This window comes from Sebastes fasciatus, chromosome 19, assembly GCF_043250625.1.
Source record: "Sebastes fasciatus isolate fSebFas1 chromosome 19, fSebFas1.pri, whole genome shotgun sequence".
Taxonomy (NCBI): Eukaryota; Metazoa; Chordata; class Actinopteri; order Perciformes; family Sebastidae; genus Sebastes; species Sebastes fasciatus.
Genome location: NC_133813.1, coordinates 15359909 through 15381879, shown reverse-complemented (window position 1 = coordinate 15381879; position 21971 = coordinate 15359909). Strand labels below are relative to the sequence as shown.

General features: G+C 39.5%; 2 protein-coding genes across 4 annotated transcripts in view; one reads left to right on the top strand and one right to left on the bottom strand.

Moving 5' to 3' along the window:
* cntfr (ciliary neurotrophic factor receptor) overlaps positions 1 to 21335 on the top strand; it is a 269991-nt gene extending 248656 nt beyond the window's left edge. For all 3 annotated transcript variants that reach the window (XM_074616858.1, XM_074616857.1, XM_074616856.1), the window contains 4 exons: positions 8018 to 8086; positions 8390 to 8510; positions 18029 to 18155; positions 19723 to 21335. In XM_074616858.1, the coding sequence (XP_074472959.1) occupies positions 8018 to 8086; positions 8390 to 8510; positions 18029 to 18155; position 19723 (318 nt within the window). In that variant the 3' untranslated portion in view covers positions 19724 to 21335. The remainder of the gene's footprint in view (positions 1 to 8017; positions 8087 to 8389; positions 8511 to 18028; positions 18156 to 19722) is intronic.
* The window catches only part of LOC141756882 (alanine--glyoxylate aminotransferase 2, mitochondrial-like), a 308692-nt gene that overhangs the window by 261852 nt on the left and 24869 nt on the right, over positions 1 to 21971 (bottom strand). The window lies entirely within an intron of this gene.

Sequence of the window (21971 nt, the reverse complement as noted above, 5' to 3'; positions counted from 1 at the left end):
TGAATAGTAATAAAGGCCTATGTCTGTTTCAGTGCATATCCCATGCATATCAGAAATTATGTCCCCATCGCCCCCCCTTGGTCAGGTCCATGGAGCGTCCGAACAGTTTCCTCCTCCTAACTGCATGTGTGTACCTGAGCGTGGCAGTGTACCTCAAGTCTGCTTCAAGTGTGCAAGTTAGTGGTGTGTGAATGTGTGCGAGTGGGTTAATGTGAGACTCTGTAAAGCGCTTTGCAATGTCCTCAGCATAAAGAAGCTTTATAAATGCAGTCCATTTAGCATTATAAATCACTGACAAAGAAACGAAAATCCATCAGTCCACACATGCATTATCTGTACCAACTTATCCTGTGGAGGGTCGAGTGGGGTTGAGGCTTATCCCAGCTCACATTGGGCGAGAAGCAGAGTGCAGGGTCAGTTCGCCAAGACAATGCATATGTTTTTTTGTCTTTTCGCATATATATATATATATATATATATATATATAATATTTTATAACACGACAGGAGCTTTTTTTGAGTTGTTAGAGAAGGGGAAGAAAGAACGGGATGAATTCTGATAGAAATATTATTTTTCCTGACTTGTTCATGTTTGACATTCTTGACATGCCGACAAGCCGAGTTAACGTTGAGACACCTCCACTGCCGCCGCCGCCGCTGTGTTGTTGAAACTGCCACATGCTTTTTAAGGGCGCAAGGTTTAGTTCGGGATTTTCGATTGGCCGGGGGGTTTAGCTTCCTTTTACAGTAATTGCTGCTATGGCGATTGGGGCTTCAAAGAGAGAAATACTGTCTGAGAAATTACCCCTGGACCTGCCGTTTCTGCGTGTGCGTGTGCGTGTGCGTGTGCGTGTGCGTGTGCGTGTGTGTTCTCAAATGGGAGGAGTGTGCGTTGGAAAAATGGGAGCTGTCAGTCAACCTAATGAGACCAACCTTCTCAGTGCACACACATACACACACACAGAGCGCCATCGGGCCAGTGGAAGTGCCATATAATTGGGTTTCCTTTCCAGGACAACAGACATGCTCACTGGATTAGATCTGACCACCGACGCCAATTCTCTCCATGTCTCCTTCTCTCTGCTTTTCCTTCTCCTTTTTTTGCCTCTTTTTCCTCTGTCTCTTTTTTTTTTGCATCTCTCTCTCTCGTTTCTCAGACTCTTCATTTTTCCCTATTCTGTCTGTCTGTCTGTCTGTCTGTCTGTCTGTCTGTCTACTCTTCTCTTTCTTTACATATTGTTCCTCTTTTCTTCCGACTGTTCCCCCCATCTCATTGTCCTTTCCATCTCTGACCTACATGTATGGTGCTTTATACCATTGCATATGTGTCTATAGATGGTCATCTATATATGGTCTATATGACAGAATATATCATAGCGAGTATAATCCCCCTGATGCAGGTTATAATGAAACTATTTAATGTAATTTTATTGGACTTTATTGGACTTGGTGGTAATTATAAGGGTTAGTTTGAGTTCCTCCCTTACTTTTAATTTCTACAACATCACAGTAAATATATATTTGTAGGAGATAAAATGAGATTAAACTTTATTGATCCCAGTGGAGAAGTTATTTGAGGGTTTTTTTGCAACAGTAAACACAAGCACCAGATAGAATAATGATTAAAGAAGGCACAAAAAAGAGGGTTATAGTGTAGGAGGAGAAAAAAGAGAGAGAAAGGAAAGGAAAGGAAAGGGGGGGAAATAAAAAGGATGTGTGAAAAATAAAGGGTCACTTCTTTTTCTCACAGTTCCTTATGCAATCCCTGAGGAATGTTCACATCTCCTCTCTCTGCCTCTCTCATTGTCTGGAGTTGTGTAGAGGCTCTTGGGGAGTGTGTGCATGTGTGTGTTGTTAAGCTGTGTTTGTGTGCGGTTTCAAGAATTCAAGAAATTAGTGACACTCAACTCATTGTAAGTTCATGTGTTGTTGTTATTGTTGTTGTTTTTATTATAATAGATTGCTCAGCCCTGTTCAAAATTCAGTTTTTATTTCATAGTGACATTTTTGGCCAGTAACACTTTAATTTCATGCTACTTGTTATTTTATAATGTCACTTTTTACGTCATAATGCCTCCGTCTACTTCAAACTGTTACCTTTTATTTCATAATGTCACTTTCGCTTTTAAAATGTCACTTTTTATTACATGATATCACATTTTATTTTATAATGTCACCTCTCCTGAGAGTGGATTTCTCACTGTTCTCTCACCTTTCAGCCAATCACATGTCCACCCTCCTCTTAAAGGGACACAATGTAGTTTCCCCCCCCCCCCCGATGTCGGTCACATTCCTGTTTGGCAAGACGGACTTCACTAGATATAACTTTGTTTTTGTGTACTTCTTTGAAGTTTGTGTTGCAGTCTGAGTTGCTGGTCGTTTGTTGCCGTGAGCGGACTCAATTTCTAACAGAACGTTAGCTATGGTTGAACACTGTTAGCCCTGTAGCGGAGCTGAAAATAAAGCATTGGATTTTTCAGTATAAACGGGCCCGGATTCTTCCCATTAAAAGCAGTCTACAGGCTGATAAAGGAAACCCAGAAAGTCACGGAAGGTCTCATTTTTTAGTTTAGGTTACAACCTGTTCACACATTGGCAATAAAAAAGGATTAAAAAAATCGTTTATACATGTAAAAACTTACATACAATCCCTTTAAAGTCCCAGTGAAACAGAAGTTAGAGCGTCTTTAGCTTCTGTACTGTGGCATATTTCCCTGGTGAAACAGAATATTTGAGCGATGTACAGTCACAAGGGGGATTTAAATCAAATCCTTTGCATTTGATTTGACCGCTAAAAAAGTGTGCAGGCTTAGGGTGTAGCGCGATACGGAGCTAAAGTTGACTGTGGCTCCACACGCACCTCCCTTGTCGCTAAAAGTTGCAGATTGATTGATGGATGGATGTCATGATATTATTAGTTGGTATGAGCTTACATAAGCACATTTAATATTTTGTTTGATTGGATTTTGATATAAAAAAATATGAAGAAACTACATTTTTGTATTCCATTTCGACTTTGTTGAGCTTTAACAAAGTTTGAGTTTTGCTTACTGTGTCTGTGCACTGTGTTTACTTACTTACAGCAGCAGCTAGATAGTTGGTTGATCAGAATGACTTTGGCAATGCTGTTGCTCTAGCTAAGAGGAGTTATAGCTGGCTAAATCTGATAGCAGTTGTTGAGTCTCGAGCCAAGTAAAATGTTTATTCAGCACTCGTCTTAAAACTGCAGCTTCTGTGTAAAGCAGCTGTTGAACTCGGTTCAGGGAGGAAGCAACAATGAATTAGCATTTCCATGTATGTTCAAAGGGGTTCGAAAATCCAGGTGCGCTGCCTCTCATGTGGATTCCTGCAATAATACCAGGCGGGCCGACATCTCCGCGTTCATCTCCAGTCGATCGTCAAACATTCATGCTTCGCATATGCTGTTTACAATCAACAGACATATGGTGTTTATGTAGGAAATGAGGAAATTTCTCCAAAGTGAGGACATTTAGGGATCATTACTTTCAAAATCGACCATTTGGTCGGTCATTCCGTTTGGGTTGGAATCTTTATTATTATCATTATCGTATTATATCTCGGGGGTTAGTGCATACAATATATTTACACTGAGTCAATGGGACATGATTATGGTAAGGTAAATATTTGGGTGTTGGGAGTGGCAGTGTGTTTGTGCCTGCTTTTCCTTTGTGTCAGTGTGTGTGTGTGGATGAGTCACACACATACAATTGCATGTGCACACACTTTTCTAAACAGCTTAGTATACAATACATCAGCCCCTTCGGACACGTGAAGCAAACACACACACACAGAGAGAGAGAGAGCAACAAGTAAATATACATCATTTCACCACCACAGCCACAACACACAGGCTTGGTCTTGCAGTGTGAATGATCTGACGGCATTTTTTGGCAGCAATAGCACCAGCCTCTCCAAAATGCATCTCCTCCTCCCATCTATACCCCCTCAACCCCCTGCTCCCTCTGACTAGCATGTGATATTAAGTGCTGCTCACACTACTCCCTGTTTAGCCACTTGGCAACGCAGCAACACATCCATCTCTCTGGAAGTGTTTATCTGCAAGCTGTTTACTCCATATACTGCTCCACGTATAAACATATGCGTAGTTTCACATACATGTGCACACACAAGTTCCACATCAGCCTTGAAAACACAAGGAACAATGCGACAGACGTGTACCGACACTAGTGTAAACATGTGCACACGAAGAAACACAAACACAAATGTAGGTTTTTCACATTCATACATATCAAATGCAAGGGCACACACACGTGCAAAAATACGGCGACACATGCAAAGATTTACATGAACGCACGGAGCAGATGTACATGTGCGGCTGAACTTTCGGCAGCTTTCGCACTGTAGACATTAGTATGCAAACACGCACACACATCGGAGTCAGGAAGGAATGCTGATAGAAGCTACGGTTGGATACGCTGGTTGGGCCACACATATAAACACTGGAAGTTTTAGCCTCAAAGGCTGCACACAAGTCTGTAAGCGCACACATGTAAACACACTATATATACTAAAGTATATCCACACAGCACTCAAAGGGAACATGCAACACGCACACATGCTGGGACGGCATTGTTATTGCATTCCACTAATGAAATTAAGCCTATAAATGTAGCGCTCGGTTGAGCAGATAAAGCCTGAACTTCCGTCCAAACAGAGGGAGAGAGCGGGCGAGAGACAAAGAGTTAGAGCAGATAGAGAGAGAGAGAGAGAGGCAACGATGAAAATAGAAGGGTCAACTTTACAGAGAAGGTGGGCGATGAGAGACAGATTACAGGAAGACAGAGGAAGCACAGAGGCTGGGGATGTACCAGGGGGTTATTTGTTGGATCGACTCCAGATTCGCACATCCTGAAGAACTCAAAGGGAAACCCCAAAACGGAGGTTTTGTTAAAATGATATGGTGGTGTGGGGAGTTTTTTAATCAAATCACAGACTCTTCTGACTAGCCCTAAAGGACAATTCTGTTTTATTACAACTTTAGTTTTGGCCATCATTTGCCTGGTGATATAGTAGAAGCAGAGTGGTTGTCTGGCACAACTTCACCTACTTCAGAGATGCATGGAGAAAGGAAAAAGTATGAAGAAGTAACATTTGCAGTATAATGAACTAGGGCTGCAACTAACGATCATTTTCATTGTTGATTATTTTCTAGAATAATCGATTAGTTGTTTGGTCTATAAATTGTCAGAAAATGGTGAAAAATCAGTGTTTCCCAAAGCCCAAAATGACGTCCTCAAATGTCTTGTTTTGTCCACAATTCAAAGATATTTTGTCATAGAGGAGAAAAAGAAACCAGAAAATATTCACATTTAAGGAATCAGAGAATTTTGATTTTTTTACTTGATTAATCGATTGTCAAAATAGTTGTCGATTAATTCAATAGTTAGACAACTAATCGATTAATCGTTGCAACTCTATAACGAACAGCTTTATTGTAATACCCATGTGTTTCTGCCTGTTCTCACAATAAAGTTGTTCTTTATACTAGAAATGTTGCTGGAGTTTTGCCCCCCGCATAGTGATATATGCATTTTGATCATTTTGCAATCAAGGGATATGTCATCCCTCCCTTCAAATCGCCTACTGGTTGTCAAAATCTTTAGATAAACTGTCTCTAAAATTCTCCAAATCTGTGAGATTTTAAGTGCACATTTTTATAGGTGATTGTTTACAACGTTCATCCAAGTTTCATATGTGCATTCATGACTAGTGTATTCGCCATCACTGGCACTCACACCAGAAGAAACATTACCATAAAAACAAGTTGAGAAGATAGCTAGACGTGCACTAACAATTCAGGATTATCAAGATGACCCCGACCAATCAGCAGTTTATTATCCAGAAGAAGCTTTACTCTGCTGCTGTTCTCTTGAGATAAGATGCCATTCAGTATCAAATGTCCACTCTTCCGAAATGTTTTGTTAGCATCGGTGAAATGTAGTAAATCTATTGCTTATTAACAAATTTGAGTTGTCTGTACCTTTATATATTGTCCAGTCGACTCAACAAATAAACTACTTGTTCAGATTAACCTCCAGCCCTAGTCAGTCTGAATAACTTAGGCGTGTGTGTGTCTTGTTGCACTGTTAGACTGCAGAAGGCAACAGGCATGTCACTAAATCATTTAATTCGACTTTAGGAGTAGAAAAGGCAGCAACCTCCTCCTCCTCCCTGTTTTTCCCTTCAGTCTTTCAGACACAGGCCGAGGGCAAACAAACACACACACACACACCAAACTAACCGTAAATTAGAGAGGCAGCAAATCATTCTCTCATGCACGACTCCCGTGACTCAGACATTCAGTTCATTCTTCGTTGCGCTCTGCAAATTAAAGTGTGCACAAAAGGCTTTCAAATGCTGGCATGCATTACATTGTGTCGTACAATTATGTGGCATTGATGCCAAAGCTTTCTGGGATAATCATCAATTATGCCACTGGTATTTTGCAAGCGTGTCAGAGTGTCGGTATGTGTGTGAGTGTGGAGGCAGCGGGGGCATCGAGGTTCAATCAATTCAACGGTGAAATGTAAAACACCGCAAGGATAAAGCAGCAGAGTTGACCTATGCACAGAATAATGATGAAAGAAAAAGGTGCATTGTAAATAAATAAGCACTGAATAAAAATTGTATACTGTATGGCAAGGCTGAATCCACCCACCATAAAACATTAAAGGCTCAGGCTAGGATTGCTATACTGAGCACATAATTTATAGGTAGACCTATACGGGTAGAAGGGTATGACCCTCGGCGCAAGTTACTTAGAACTTCATGACTGCCTTTTGTAGCTGAGAATTTTCATAATTCATCATGTTTAAACATGTATTACCCCTAAGGGCCATAGAACCCTTATATATATATTTACATATATATACATATATACATATATATGTATATATATATATATATATATATATATGTATATATATGTATATATGTATATATACGTATATATATGTATATATGTATATATACGTATATATGTATATATATATGTATATATATATATATATTTAAATATTTAATTGCATGATTGTCCATAATTAATCACAAATTAATCACACATTTTTTTATCTGTTCAAAATGTACCTTAAAGGGAGATTTTTCCAGTATTTAATACTCTTATCAACATGGGAGTGGGCAAATATACTTGCTTTATGCAAATGTATGTATATATTTATTATTGGAAATCAATTAGCAACACAAAACAATTACATATATTGTCCAGAAACCCTCACAGGTACTGCATTTAGCATAAAGAATATGCTCAAATCATAACATGGCAAACTGCAGCCCAACAGGCAACAACAGCTGTCAGTGTGTCAGTGTGCTGACTTGACTATGACTTGCCCCAAACTGCATGTGATTAGCATAAAGTGGGCATGTCTGTAAATGGGAGACTGGTGGGTACCCAAAGAACCCATTTTCATTCACATATCTTGAGGTCAGAGGTCAAGGGACCCATTTGAAAATGGCCATGACAGTTTTTCCTCGCCAAATTTAGCGCAAGTTTGGAGTGTTATTTAACCTCATTTGCGACAAGCTATAGCATGACATGGTTGGTACCAATGGACTCCTTAGGTTTTCTAGTTTTGTACGATACCAGTATCTTCACTAGCTTTAAAATTGAGCCCGGTACAATCTCCAGAAGATCGATTGCGTTAAAGAAATTAGTGGCGTTTAAACAAATTAACGTGTTATTATCACGTTAACTTTGACAGCCCTTGTTTTTTCTTATCACGCTTGTATCAGATCGGTACTCTGTATCTGCCAAAACTGCAAGTTCAGGTATCAGAATCGGTAGCGAGAAGGACAAAAATTGTATCGGAACATCCCTAGTTATGAGATTGTTTTGTTAACTACTATATCATTATATTTTTCAGAATAAAATAGATGTTACTTCAACTCACTGAACATTACCCAAAGGTGCTGTTCCCTGATCCAAACTGACCACCTGCTCTCTTCTGTTGGCTGTTTAGGTGGAGCTATCTGACAGCACCAACCACATCATCACCGACGCCTATGCCGGGAAGGAATACATCATCCAGGTAACATCTCCTGTCTTGCCGCTCTACCTGACTGACACAATCAACAATTGAATGCTGTGTTATCTACAACAGCATTCAGGAACAATTGTTTCATCCAAAGCTGCAGCCTCAAAACTTGGAAACAAACATAAATCCAAATCTCTCTTTCTCTCAAAGCACTTTTTCTGCAGATTGGTTTTGGTCTTTGCTTCTTGTTTTTTCGTATATACAGCCTGTTCTTGCACATTCTGACTGCATTTTCCAAGCTTATTAATGAATGCTTCTAATTTACTGGTTTCTTTCTACTGTGCTTGTGTTCAACAGGTGGCTGCCAAGGACACAGAGATTGGAACATGGAGTGACTGGAGCGTTGCCGTCCATGCTACACCCTGGATTGAAGATCCTCTGCCAATCACTTCCACAACTGATGTGGTCTTTCCTACCGGTAGGTTACAGCCTCAGTTAAAGCCTGTATTTTTTTTTTCTTAACCTATGGGTCACTTTCAGAGTTGGTGACTTAAGTCAGCGACACAGGTTTGTGGCCTTTGAAAGTTAGTGTTCGCACTGTACTGTCTGAGCTGAACATTTGGTTTCTGAAAACACGACAACAATCTACAACGTCAAGACTGAAAGTTGTTCTTGTGTTGAGATTTATGTGACTGAGGTTTCCCAATGTATATAGTATAACACTCTCCTTCAGTCAAAAACACATTTTATAAAATGTCTGACTAAACTGATATAGCAGATTTCAATGAATGAAAATGCTCAAATACATAAAATACCAAAAACAAATGTCATGAACGCAATGAAATATAATTAAACAAGATCAAGAGTCTACAGCAAATCTGTGTGGCTGTACTTGCAGCATACTAACATGCTCACAATGCCTATGCTAAGCAGGTGTAATGTTAACCATGTTCACCATCCTAGCAAAGAGCATTAAAGCAAAGAGACGAAACTCCAGTGTTTTTTTTTTTGTGTTTGTTTTTTTACAACAGCTGCTGCCGACATTTTGGACTGAAAACGCTTATTATATTTATAATATTTTATTGTACAACACAGGCCATTTCAGTAGAATATAACAATAGTTACTTAATACTTTTTTACGTCACTTTTTAGGCGGACGCTCTGCTGGCGTCTGGTAGTCGCTTTCAGTCCAAAGTGGGCGGAAGCGTAGCTTTGCTGGGCGCTGATGTTGCAATGGAACGAACAATTAACTTTCACTTTGTTGGTAATATACGTTCTTTGATCTTAGTTTAGCATGTTAGCATTCAAACACTAAACACAAAGTACAGCTAAGGCTGATGGGAATTTCATTAGCTTTGCAGGTATTTGGTCATAAACCAAAGTATTGAGAAATTAAAATATCGACCTGCTGATGGTGCTCGATGGAAAGTCAGAGGATCACCAAAGTGTTTACAATTCCTCCTTTGAGGGACATGAATGTCTGCACCAAATTTCATGGAAATTCATCCAATAGATGTTGAGACATTTCACTCAAAACTAAAACCAAAGTCAAAGGATTACCAAATCATAAGGATATATTGTCATGAATGTTTTTCTAAAATTGCGTGCCAATCCATCTCGATAGTTAACATATTTCACCGGACAAGTGAAAACGTTGACCTTGCTGGTGGCATTAGAGGAAAAGTAATCATCCAAGTCAGTAGGATTCATCCTCTGGGTACCATGAATGTTGTATAAAATTGAATGGCAAGCCATCCAATCGTTGCTGAGATATTTCACTCTGGACAAAAGTGGTGGACCGCTACTGACTTCTAATGTGGCTAAAAGGTTCACGTTTAGAAGGATGAAATAAAGATAAGCAAAGGCTAAATGCAAATAAGTATCTAACAGTAGCCTGTAATGTGTTGAGATGGCTCGTCATGAATAGTTAATGATACACTTATTAATTCACCCAAAAATGCAAGTTGACCACTTCAAAGAGAGAAAGATAGAGATAGAGTGACAAAGGGCTTACACTGAGTGTGACTATATGTAGAAATATTATAATCGTATTTCTATAACGCAGTTTGGTTTTTATCAGTCTTGTAATCCATCAGGTGAAGAAATCATTACGATGATAATACAGTATTCCTATAATGTTTTTAACATTGTTCTCTGTGCCCACGGCTGTCACGCAGTAAATTTCCCGAACCAGTTAGGTATGAAATTAAAGTTTGGTTAATAACTTTCTTTATCATTAAATTGAGTACACTACAAGCGTTTGATAGCCTTGAACTTTTTATCGCAGCTTAAGCCACAAGATCCGGCAGCCCTTCAGACAAATCGACACACATCAACCTGAGCGCCCGAACAAGGCCTCGGGGAAACACTGTGCCACTGTCTTTTAAAAAATTGCTCACGTCTCCTCCTACGTCTTCAGAATGGCTCACTTAAAATATAACAGCTCTACACTTTTTCTCGGCTTTATTTATGCATGAGAAATGATCATTTAACATCAAATTCATTATAGATTAGTATATTCTGTGCGTCCCTGGACACACACACACATACTCGCTTACACACAAGGACCAAAATTATCTGTGGGAATTATCTAGTTGGCAGCCCTTCAGCGTGTGGCAGAGATCAAGGATGGCTCTCTTGTCAAATCGAAATCTCTCAACGCACTGATGATCCCTGAACAACAAGACATCCATTCCAGGTCTGAACACTCTTTTGTACTCACCTCTCCGACCGCGCTGGAATAGCAAATGGAAAGGAAAACATTTGGAATGGATAAACACTAAATATGAGTCGACAGGGTTTTGATGTCCACTAATAAAGGTTTGAATTGCGATCCTGCAGTGATCTCGCAATAGTAGGGAGTGTTTATTTCAGGCAAAATATGGCATATATTGGTGTTTTGTGTGTGGTTAAAAGCATCAAGTGGTCTGTGATTGCTCTTTAAATTTCCTGCAGAGGTCAAATTTAGGGAGAAAAATCTGGATTATTATTAAAGTTAATACTAATGTGTCACTGTATTTGATACAGCTGTTGGGTGGAGTACATACTTTGCAAGCTAAAAAAGCACGTAAATCGGTCAAATACCGATGTGCGAAGTTCCAGGATCAATATGTCCAACAATAAAACCCTCTGAGCAAGTTTTCAAAGAAATGACTTCCACCACAGAGGAGAACCTTTTTTATTCAATAGGTTACAGCCCGATCTATCTAACCACCAACTTTAATTACATTGTACTTTTCACACTCAAAGCGTATCTGCTACACTAAAGATTCACATTGTGTCGCTCACACCAATCAAAGGCAGGGTTCCTACGCAATATGGAAAAGTATGGAATTTGATTTTAGTAATTTCCAAGTCTGGATAAGTATGGAAAAAAGAAAAGAGAGTATGAAAAAAACATTTCTGCTTCCAGACTATTGCCCTTATTCTGTTTTCTAAAATATAAAATTCAGAATTTCTAAAAGTAAGTGGATCAAACAAGGAGCAGAGAGGGGCTGGCTTGACTTTGTGTAACTTTGCGTTTGACATCTCCACCGTATGGGAGGCGCCAAAGCACTGTAGTCTTGTCACACAGCCTCCTCTGCACCCTGAGTCACAAAGTCACAAAGTCAAATATGGTCTGAAAAATCTACAGAGAAGTCTGGAAATTTGAGTCTGCTAAAGTATGGAACTTTGAAATGTGTAGGAACCTTGCAAAGGTCACATACAGTTTGCACACCTTGTCTATGTTTTTAATAATGATATTTATTCCCCTAATATTAGATCTATCAAAGTGTAAGTGTTATTTTAAATGTGATTTGTGAATAAATAACACTGAACACTAACATACAGTAGCTTTCTACTATAATTGGAGCGTTTTGGTTGAACCCCTGACATCACTGTGCCCACCTTAGTCCTGAATGCAAACCTACACCATTGCATATCAACTTATTGAAAGTAAAAAAAAACTTTTATATCAAGCAGATTAATATAAAGGGAAGATCTATCCTAAAGCTGTGACTTACTGAAAACACCGACCCGATTTGAAGTCTTTCTAAGAAAACATTCTGTCTACCTATCTTTCTCTCCCTCTCGCTGCCCGTCCAGTGACATTTCTCAGCAGTTTTACAGTCCAACAGTGACTCCTGTTGGCCGTGAGCAGCACTGCACGCTGATCACCACCCAGTCAACACTGAATGTGCTTATGCACGCCTAGAAACACACAAACGCATGCTAAACAGCACACAAAGAACATGCAGCATGCTCTAACACCCCCTCACACACACACACACACACACACACACACACACACAAGCAATGCTACACACACACACAGTACTTCCCCCTGATAACCCACACTCTACACACACACACACATAAACACTGACTCAGTACACAGTGTATTATTCTTGTTCTCAAGGAAAGAACAGGAGGTTATTGGGATTCTCCTCATGCGTCTTCTCGATCCAGCTGCAGCCTCTCTGCTTCCCTTCCCTCTCTCCTTGTCCCCTTCTCTCATTCTTTCTCATTCTCTCTTTTTCTTCCAGGTCTCTCTTTCTCTTTTTATTTCTCTTTTCCTCCATTGATCGCTCACTCTTTCTCTTACGCTTACCTTTTTGTCTTATCTCTTATTCTGGCCTTCTGGCACCTTCTTTACAGATGTTACTTTGTGGACGACTGATTACATCTGTTGTCTGCTTCGTTAATGTCAATAAAGTGACTTCAGGGTTGGTTGTCATTCCCATACATAGATGCCCTATTTCTCCATGTTTTCTTGTCCGTCCGGTCCAGTGCTTGAAGTGGAAAAAAAAAAGTGCTAGTACTCCCCTTATTCACATGTATCGGCCGGTATCAGCAATTACAGCAATTCTGAATTTTAACTAAAATACATTAGGAGATATTGGGTTTGGCGTTCCTCCCCCAAGAAAACAATGCAATTTTACATCATTTTGGACCATTATTATTACTACTATACGTAGATAACACCCAGAAAGCTTTTTATAGTTAATTAATGATTATATTATTTACACATATCACAGCCTTTATCTGAACATTTAATTCTTCTGGAAATGTTTGCCCCAAAAGAGCAAATTCAGAAAACTTCAAAATGTTTTGTTAATTATATTTGTTCACAAATAAAACAAGTTCTGACGAACCGTTCGCTAATTGTTTTACAAAAAGGACCTGAGCATTAATGATAAGTAACAGCACCCTTGTTCTCAGAATCACATTAGTAGGTAAACAAGAAAGATATCTTATTTCCTGTCCACAACTGGACCGATAAACACGTTCAAAGTTCAGCCAGGGCCAACTTTTTTCCAGCTGACCAGCTTGTTAACATTCACACACACTGCCCAATATTTCCTTGGCTGCTTAGTCGAATAGGAAATGAACAGACTTCCTGTGACTTATTGATTGTGTAGCTCGCAGTCTGAACACACGGCTGCACTTTCTCCATTTCCTCTCTGTCTTTCTCCCGTCTTGCCTCTGCTACATTTCCTCTTCCTCCTTTTTTTTTTTGTTTGTTTGTTTCTGTTCTCTGTTCATGCATCAGCAAGAACATGTCACCCGTACCTCACGGAGAGTTGCCCTTATGTGCCTGTTCTGTTTCCTGGCATCAACAGCCTCATTTCACATCAAAAGGGGTCGCCTAGTGACAGATAGACGACATTTAGAAATCCCATCCTCGGGGATCGGACCATCGCTCGGCAACCGCATTCCAGGAAGTAAAAAGCAGATATGGTCGAGGCTTTAAAAAGTTGCAACCATCTAAGTTTCTGCCTCGCCCACTCTGTGAGACAGAAACTGGACACTGTCTAGCACCAAACGGGCAACACTAGATATCACTTCTTATATCCTTCATGTCTGGATCTATTTATAAATGCTTAGTTTCTGCTCAATAAGCAGAGACCACCACAGCTACATGTTGAAGCAAATGCTGAGGTGCCTTCAGGTCCTCTTCTGCTGCATGCTGGCTCCAATTCATAGGAAATGCACTACTTATTATGTCAGATATGTGACATAGAATATTAAAACGCTTATTGTTGTTTATTCAAAAATTTCAGGCGTTCGGGTTCTAGAAGTAAAAATGTCTTTCAATTTCTCCATAGACAAAGTTAGGTGATTGACATAGTTCAACATATTCTCATACAAAAGTTTGTATGATATATTACGAAAAGTTATTCCTCATTTTTTGTTCGTTTTCCAACGACTGTCCACCAACATGTGTCAATTTCCACTCATTACATGCATGCAGTCTTTTCAAAATTAACTTCCGTCTTCAAAGGAAACAGCTTGGTTAGGTTTAGGCAACAATACTACTTAGTTAGGTTTACGAAAAGATAGACTTGGTTAGGTTTAGGCAACAAAGCTACTTAGGTTTAGGAAAAGACAGACTTAGTTAGGTTTAGGCAACAAAACCACTTAGGCTTAGGAAAATATAGACTTGGTTAGGTTTAGGCAACAAAACTACTTAGTTAAGTTTAGGAAAAGCTAGACTTGGTTAGGTTTAGGCAACAAAACTACTTAGGTTTAGGAAAAGATTGACTTGGTTAGGTTTAGGCAACAAAACTACTTAGGTTTATGAAAAGATAGACGGTTTGGTTTAGGCAACAAAACTACTTAGTTAGGTTTAGAAAAGATAGACTTGGTTAGGTTTAGGCAACAAAACTACTTAGTTAGGTTTAGGAAAAGATAGACTTGGTTAGGTTTAGGCAACAAAACTACTTAGTTAGGTTTAGAAAAGATAGACTTGGTTAGGTTTAGGCAACAAAACTACTTAGGTTCAGGAAAAGATAGACTTGGTTAGGTTTAAGTAACAAAACTACTTAGTTAAGTTTAGGAAAAGATTGTGGTTCGTGTTAGAATAACTCCGGAAGTGGCGTCACTTAAGTACGGAAGTTACGTGACAAATAAATCAACGTTGACTTCTGTTTTGACACGAGGTACGAACTCCGATCTCCTGGGCGTTTTTTGACCCACCCATCCACCCGACTGCCTCCCTATGCTCTTTATACTTCATGGTTCACGATTACGTGGCTTACATACAAATTGATTTTGTGGGATGTATACGAATTACTGTGCATTACTTTTCGTAGGTATAGCTACGGTGTATGAGAACAGCCGGTATAGTTGGAGCATTTCCAAGGTTTGGATGGACGCAAAAATTGCCCAGCAGTAGCCTATAAACATTTGGTTTTTGAGTTAGGAAATATCTATTTTTTAATCAAAAGTCAAATGTACAAGAAATGAGGACAGAGTTTTTAACTACAACTCCCAAGGATACAAAACATCCCATCACTGATCCTAAACTTTAGGTGTGTGAAAGGGCAAGCGGAATAGAGCTATTTGCCACACCAAACTAGCTTCAAAATACATGATTTCTCCAAAAAGAAGTTGAGATAAATAAAACTTATGGCCATAAATAAGATAAACCTACAGTAGTGTTTATCCAGCAGATTCCTGTCTTGTGTTTCTGTGGTGAGGATTTACAATTTACAATGGGGGGGAAAAGACATCTGCTTCTCCTGCTTCGCTATGTCTCCAATGACTGACAAAGATGGCAACAAGCAGAACCTAAATCTAAACTTCATGAAGCTACATTACGGACGATCACAGATGCTGATTTTCATTCTTTGGAATATCCTAAAGCCTCAGACATCAACGTTATCAGCGTAAACAGGCGCGGTAGTTGGAGTTGAAGTCACTTCAGGGAATTTAATCTCATCGTCTTCTCTTTCTCTTGTGCATTCTTTATCCATTCTTCTAGTTTTAATCTTTATTTTTCAGATCTCCCCCTCACTCTCCGCTCCCTCTTTCCTCTTATACCTGTTTTTCTTATCCCCACTGCTGTTCATCAATCGTCTCTCCTCCTCACATTGTTGTCTTGTCTCCTTGTCCCCAGCTACCTTGTAACATCAGCGTACACCCCATAACTGTCTCTCCTTGTCGCCATCACATTATGTCTGCATAATTTTTATTTCCTCCACCACTCCAAAGCAAAATGTTTTGCTGCGGGCAGGGTAGTATTTCACTGAGCTGCTGAACATGTTAAATGTGCCCTAGCTCTCTCTCGCTCCTTCTCTCTCTCTGGCTATTTCACACCTGGCTGCTTCTTCCCGACTCCCAACACAGTAATAGACTACAGTCATTAATTAGAAGGATAGGGAAATCATATTCTCTCTTCAGTAACAAAAATGCTTTGGGTTCTAGACTGAGCTGCAAACTGTGGGCATGAGTTAATATCTGCTGTGCTGCCTGCAGCTGTAGCAATAGCACTGTTTATATAAAAACATTAAACTGTGATATTTTTATTTGTCAAGTCATGTAAAACCAAGCTGAAGCACTAAAACAGCTTAAGCACAGAGTCATTTTTCGGCATATTTATCGCTTGCCACAACTTTTAAGTACCAGCCCCATACACATTAACATAACTGTATAGAGCGGTGCAGGAGTGAGTCCTAAAACCCAGAATTGAGTTAGCATTTTTGAGTGAGTGAATATTCCACTCATGAATTTAGAAGCTATAGTGACTAATTGAGACTACTAAACGTCATCACGCCGACTCGTCCACCTTTATAGCCTCGTTGTGTTTAAAATCATAAAACTGGTGTTCATTGGTGAGGATAATCTTGCTGAACAAAACTTATAAGTATCATAAACGTGTGTTTGCCGCAGAGCTTATTAGCTTACCCAATGGAAATTCAATTTCAATTCAATTCAATTTGTTGTCAAATCATAAGAGAAGTTATCTCGAGACGCTCGAGACGGAAAAATCCCATTGGCTTTTTGTCAAGGGAACCCGGGCGATGCTAACTTTCTGGTTGGCCTACAAAAATATGTCATCCCTGGAGCACTCTATTGGCTGGAACCGGTCTGGTCTTTCTTATTCTTATTATCTTATTATTGATTTATTGTTGTGAAATTTTACCAGGAGATGAATGTTTTTGCTTTAAAGTCTCAATTCATGTGAAGTCATCAGGAAGTCAAGTCTCAGTGCAGTCAAATGAAGAAGAAAAAAGTCTGAAGTCCTCAATTTTGTGACTTAAAGGTAGGGTTAGTAGAACTGTTAAAAAAAAATATTTTGTTATATTTGTTGAAATTCCCATTACATCCCGACAGCGATCAATAAATCAAATGTTCTGACAAAATAAAGGAAAACCCTGCATGCCTGTCTACCTGTGTGCACTCTACCCGTGCCTTCATTGCGCGTCACCGGAGCCTGTCAGTGTTGCCGACTTAACAACTTTCTTGCTATATATTTAGCAACGTTTGGAGCTAATGCTGCTATCTACTTTCATTGGAAAAGAGTTGGCAACACTGTGCTGGGTTTTCAGTTAGATAATTTTTTAATATCTAGTGTACTCTTGCTAGTTTCTCAGCATTATAGACCCTACCTTTAACTGGGACTTGAGTAGGTCTACAGCTCTGATTATGTGCTGTAAAATCAAAATATACAGCATATTATGGGCGTGCAAATGGGTAGATTTTCAAAGTGTGTATTAGACCGTCTCTTATCAGTAGTATATTAACTGCTACAATGCACATTCCCCCCTTTTTTAACTTTCCTGCTCTATTCTCTCCTTTACCTCAGGGTTTTTACCTCATCCTCCCTTTCGTTTTCTTGTATTTCCGTCTCCATATTGTATCTGTCTATCTATTTTGCTACGTCTCTCTCGGTTTCCCCCCTTGGCTTTAGTATGAATGAGATTTTTTTTTTGTCCAGTTCACTTCATAACTGTCTTGACAAGTCCCATATTGATTGGGCGTCCAGATTAGAATTGATTCCACTCTGCACTGTATTTCCCTTTCTGTTTGCTTCTTCCAGGTATGATGAGCGCTTTTCAGTGAGCATTCATCAATATGACGTTTTGGGTGTTTTGCCCCCTTTGGAACAAAAACGATTGTGTAACACTGTACTGTATAACCACAAAACAAAAAAAGAAAACTGAAGGAAAAATGAGAGTAAGGATTTAGAGGAATATGCTCAGTTATTGTGTTTTCTGATTGTTTTTGCAGAGACTAAGACCTCCCCGATACCGTCCTCCAACGCACCACAAAAGGCCGAACCTCCAGTGGGCAGAGCTGCCAGGCTCCTCACATTTTTCTCCCCTTTGCTGTTAGGAATGCTGCTGCTGTTAATGTGGTGAGCAACACAAACACACACACACACACACACACACACACTTCTTGTAATGAGTCTACAACCCTCATCTTTGAGTTGATTATGAACTCCGTCATTCAGTCACATATTGGCAAGTCGATGCATGTCTATTGACGGCAAGAGCTCATTTAATAGAAACAAGAGCAACAACGATTGGGCGAGTTTGTTTTATGACCCAGCGGGGCGTTTTTCTTCATATTTTTTCTGCAGAGCCCCTAGAGGGATTGGGGCGAAATCCAATCCGAAGCTGTCCCGTTTCATTAATTTTACAGGTTTTGCTCTATAAATCACGCTGTAATAGTACGTCTCCTGTCGAAGATGTAGATGTCGAACAATGAATGTTGAAAAGCTAAATGTCACAGTTCACGACAAAGCTCGCTGTAAAAGTGTGCAAACAAGATGTTTTTGATTTGCTCGAAAGAGAAACACTGCCAAACAGCACTCCGATAACAACACTTTAACTAATTGACATTAAACGTGACTGCATCTCCAAGTGAACACCTGCAGCCCAGTTTAACCACTTGAGGACGAAGCGAGCCAGGTTTAGTTGGATGAATATGCTAAAGGCACATTCATGCCAATGTCCCTACCATACTCTCTACTACAGCGAGTCCAACTGGGAATCTGTTATGTGCTGTTTACGCACTGTATCATCTCTTAGATCATGAATGACACGTTGGTTTTGTAATATAGGCCAATGCTAGCTTCTATTTCTACTCCGCTGCAGTTCGGAGGGAAACATTCTTCTTTTTGCTCTGCTAGATTTATCTGACAGCTAAACTTAATATCTACTTTACTTTACAGATTTAGCATAAAAAAACATATGATAAGCTCATGAGATACAATGTATTGTTAAAGATTAAACAAGTGGTTCCTAAATGGTTTAATTTAAAGGAGACCTATTGTGCTTATTTTCAAGTGCATACTGGTATTTTGGGTTTCTACTAGAACATGTTTACACGCTTTAATGTTCAAAAAACGCTTTATTTTTCTCATACCGGCTGTACTGCAGCAGGAGCCCCGCCCTCCTGAAAACCCCAGTCTGCTCTGATTGGTCAGCTGGTCCACTCTATTGTGATTGGTCAATTGAACCAAACTCTTCGGACTCCGCTCTAGCTCCGCTTTAACTAGCTTTGTTTGAGGGCGTGCCAAACTAGTCGCTAAGCAGGTATTATGCAAACGTGTTACTTGGTGACATCACCACGAGCGGAACTTCAAGCGAGGCGTTTTTTGAGGCAGTTCAGGACATGCACAAAAATGATATAGCATTAAAGGAAAGGGAAGAAGAACAAAAAAAATATCTTTAAATAACTGTTTGAGGCCCAAAGAGGTAAAATGTTCCAACACATCACCCTTTAAACCCTCTTTAAAAGTTATCGACGGACTGATAGATGGAAAGCTACAAACATATACAACCAGTATAAGCACTAACTACTAAAAAAAGGCAAATCCCAAGTGATACGCCTAAAACAAGATCAACCAAATAGACGATTCCGTTGTTTGATGCGGTGCAGCTTGTGATGCCCAATTTGTCTCTTTTCCCTTCCAGATGTAAATGTCTTATTCCTGAAGGGAGTAGGAGGAAGAAGAGGAGGAGGAGGAGGAGGAGGAGGAGGAGGAGGCTGGTCTTTTTTCTATTTTGCACATGTTTCAAGGATACAGTGCATTGCTCATTTCTGTCCATCACACAGTTACTCACCGAGATTACTTAGACATGAAACCAGACGATGATAATGCGGGTTCCGCATTTTTGATTAATGGTGACAAAGAAATTCTTCAGAGGAACTTTTGAAAAGCGGCTTCATCAACAGCAGCAGCAGCAGCAGCAACAGGAGCAGCAACAACAACAACAACAGCAGTGATATCAGCATAAACAGTCTTATATTACCCCCTGGTGGCTTTGATGGGCCACAGCAGACTTTGTTTGGCAGACGACAGTTTGGGAATCTCCTCCAAGAAAAATCAGCTCCTCAGATGACAAAACAAAAAAAATCTCCTCATTACATTTTTGTTCTTTTTTATTATTGATCACTGATTCATTTTCACTTTCTTCTGAAATTGCAGCACCGTACAGACAAACACACACATATATAGAGCATTCGTGCGTGTTTGTGTGTATAGTTACCGTAGCAGTCCCCATACAGCTAAATCATCATGCCAAAGACTCAACTTCACCCCCCTCCACCGCCCCAACAAAGTGGTTCCCAAACAATTCACTGAGCTTCCTGAAGCCCGTGTCTGCCTTCGTCGTGGGTTTAAATACCCTAGAAAGTTGTATGTGTGCGCGCGTGTGTATGTGTGTGCACAGCACCCTGATTGATGCCGAATCAAAACAGTACACGAGTGAAACTTGGGACGAGTCTGAGGAACCCTGCAGCTCCTGTTTGTGTAAACCCACCATTTAACAAAGAAGCCACACAAATACTCCATCAGACTCTGAATCTGCCAACTCCCGACGACTGAATCAAACTGACGGAGCGAGTTGTTTTTTTTCGATATGAGGACTAACACTTGGAAAAAGTCAGTAATGGTAGTCTGGCTTATTTAGACAATTAGCTTTACACTCTGCTTTCAGCAACTGGCAAAGAGGACCTGGATTGTAAGAAAAAAAATAAAAATAAAGTGGATTTGAGACTGAACAATTCTTTGCCCACCCATTTGTTTTGGTTCGACAACGACAAAAGTTGGTTATCGATACGAGCTACGTTGGTTTTCCATTCTGCTCTGTGCTGTAAAATACATAAAAACAGTTTGCTTTCCAAATTCTGACGCCTTTACAAACATACAAAACAATGTCTTTTTTGCAGTTTACATTTCAATAGCCAATATCACCAGTTAATATTATGTTATTCAAAGGAATATTGATGTGTTTTATTGTATTTTTTTATCTTATGGACAGATAATACAAACACACCTATAGGATTTTAGTTTTTTTTTTTGTTTTTTTTCAGACATTCATAATGGCTTAATTCTCCTTGATCCTATTTTGTAAACTATGATATGTAACTTTAACATTGAACAAAAAGTTTATTATTTAATAATAATAATAATGTATGTATTAGCAGTAGAATGTCGTAACCTGTACCTGGGGTCTTTTTTATAGATGTATATACAATGACAGGTTTCAACCATTAAATGTGACCATTTCACAATGAATGATGACACCCTGGCCTCATACTCATTTTGCCTTTGTGAACTGATAACACGACATGTCAAGGCCGTTATTCTTCCCGCTCTGACCGGGTCATCCAGACTGCTTCCTCCTGATAAAACAATGATGAAGGAGACTTGTCAATGAAGATGGCAAAAAAAATGCATTCATTTTTTAAACTGGCATAAAGACACATGTAACTTTTCAATGGAATAACAGTTGATAATGCATTACTTATTCCCACATTCTGCCATCTGCTTCATTTCAGGTTTTCCAAACTAATACTTGAGACCTTGCAGAGAGTGTTTTTCTCAGTTTGGCTCGATGGGAGAAATATATTTACAGATTCAGATGAGTTATATTGGCATTGCATTGAAATATAGTACTGTTTTGGTACGATGCATCACCCTCTCTTCACTTCCATTTTTTTTTTCTTGACACTTAAAATCCATCCTCAGTTGGTGTGTCAATGCAGGGGATTTGTGTCCATTCTTTTTTAATTGATTTCATCATTTGACATTAAATATGTCTCATGTAGTGCACAGCATACAGATGCGTACTGAGAAAGATGCCGATTTGAGCAACTTCGAGAAGTGCATTTAAAGTTAGTTTCCCACTCAATAACATCAGCATGCATACCATAGCAT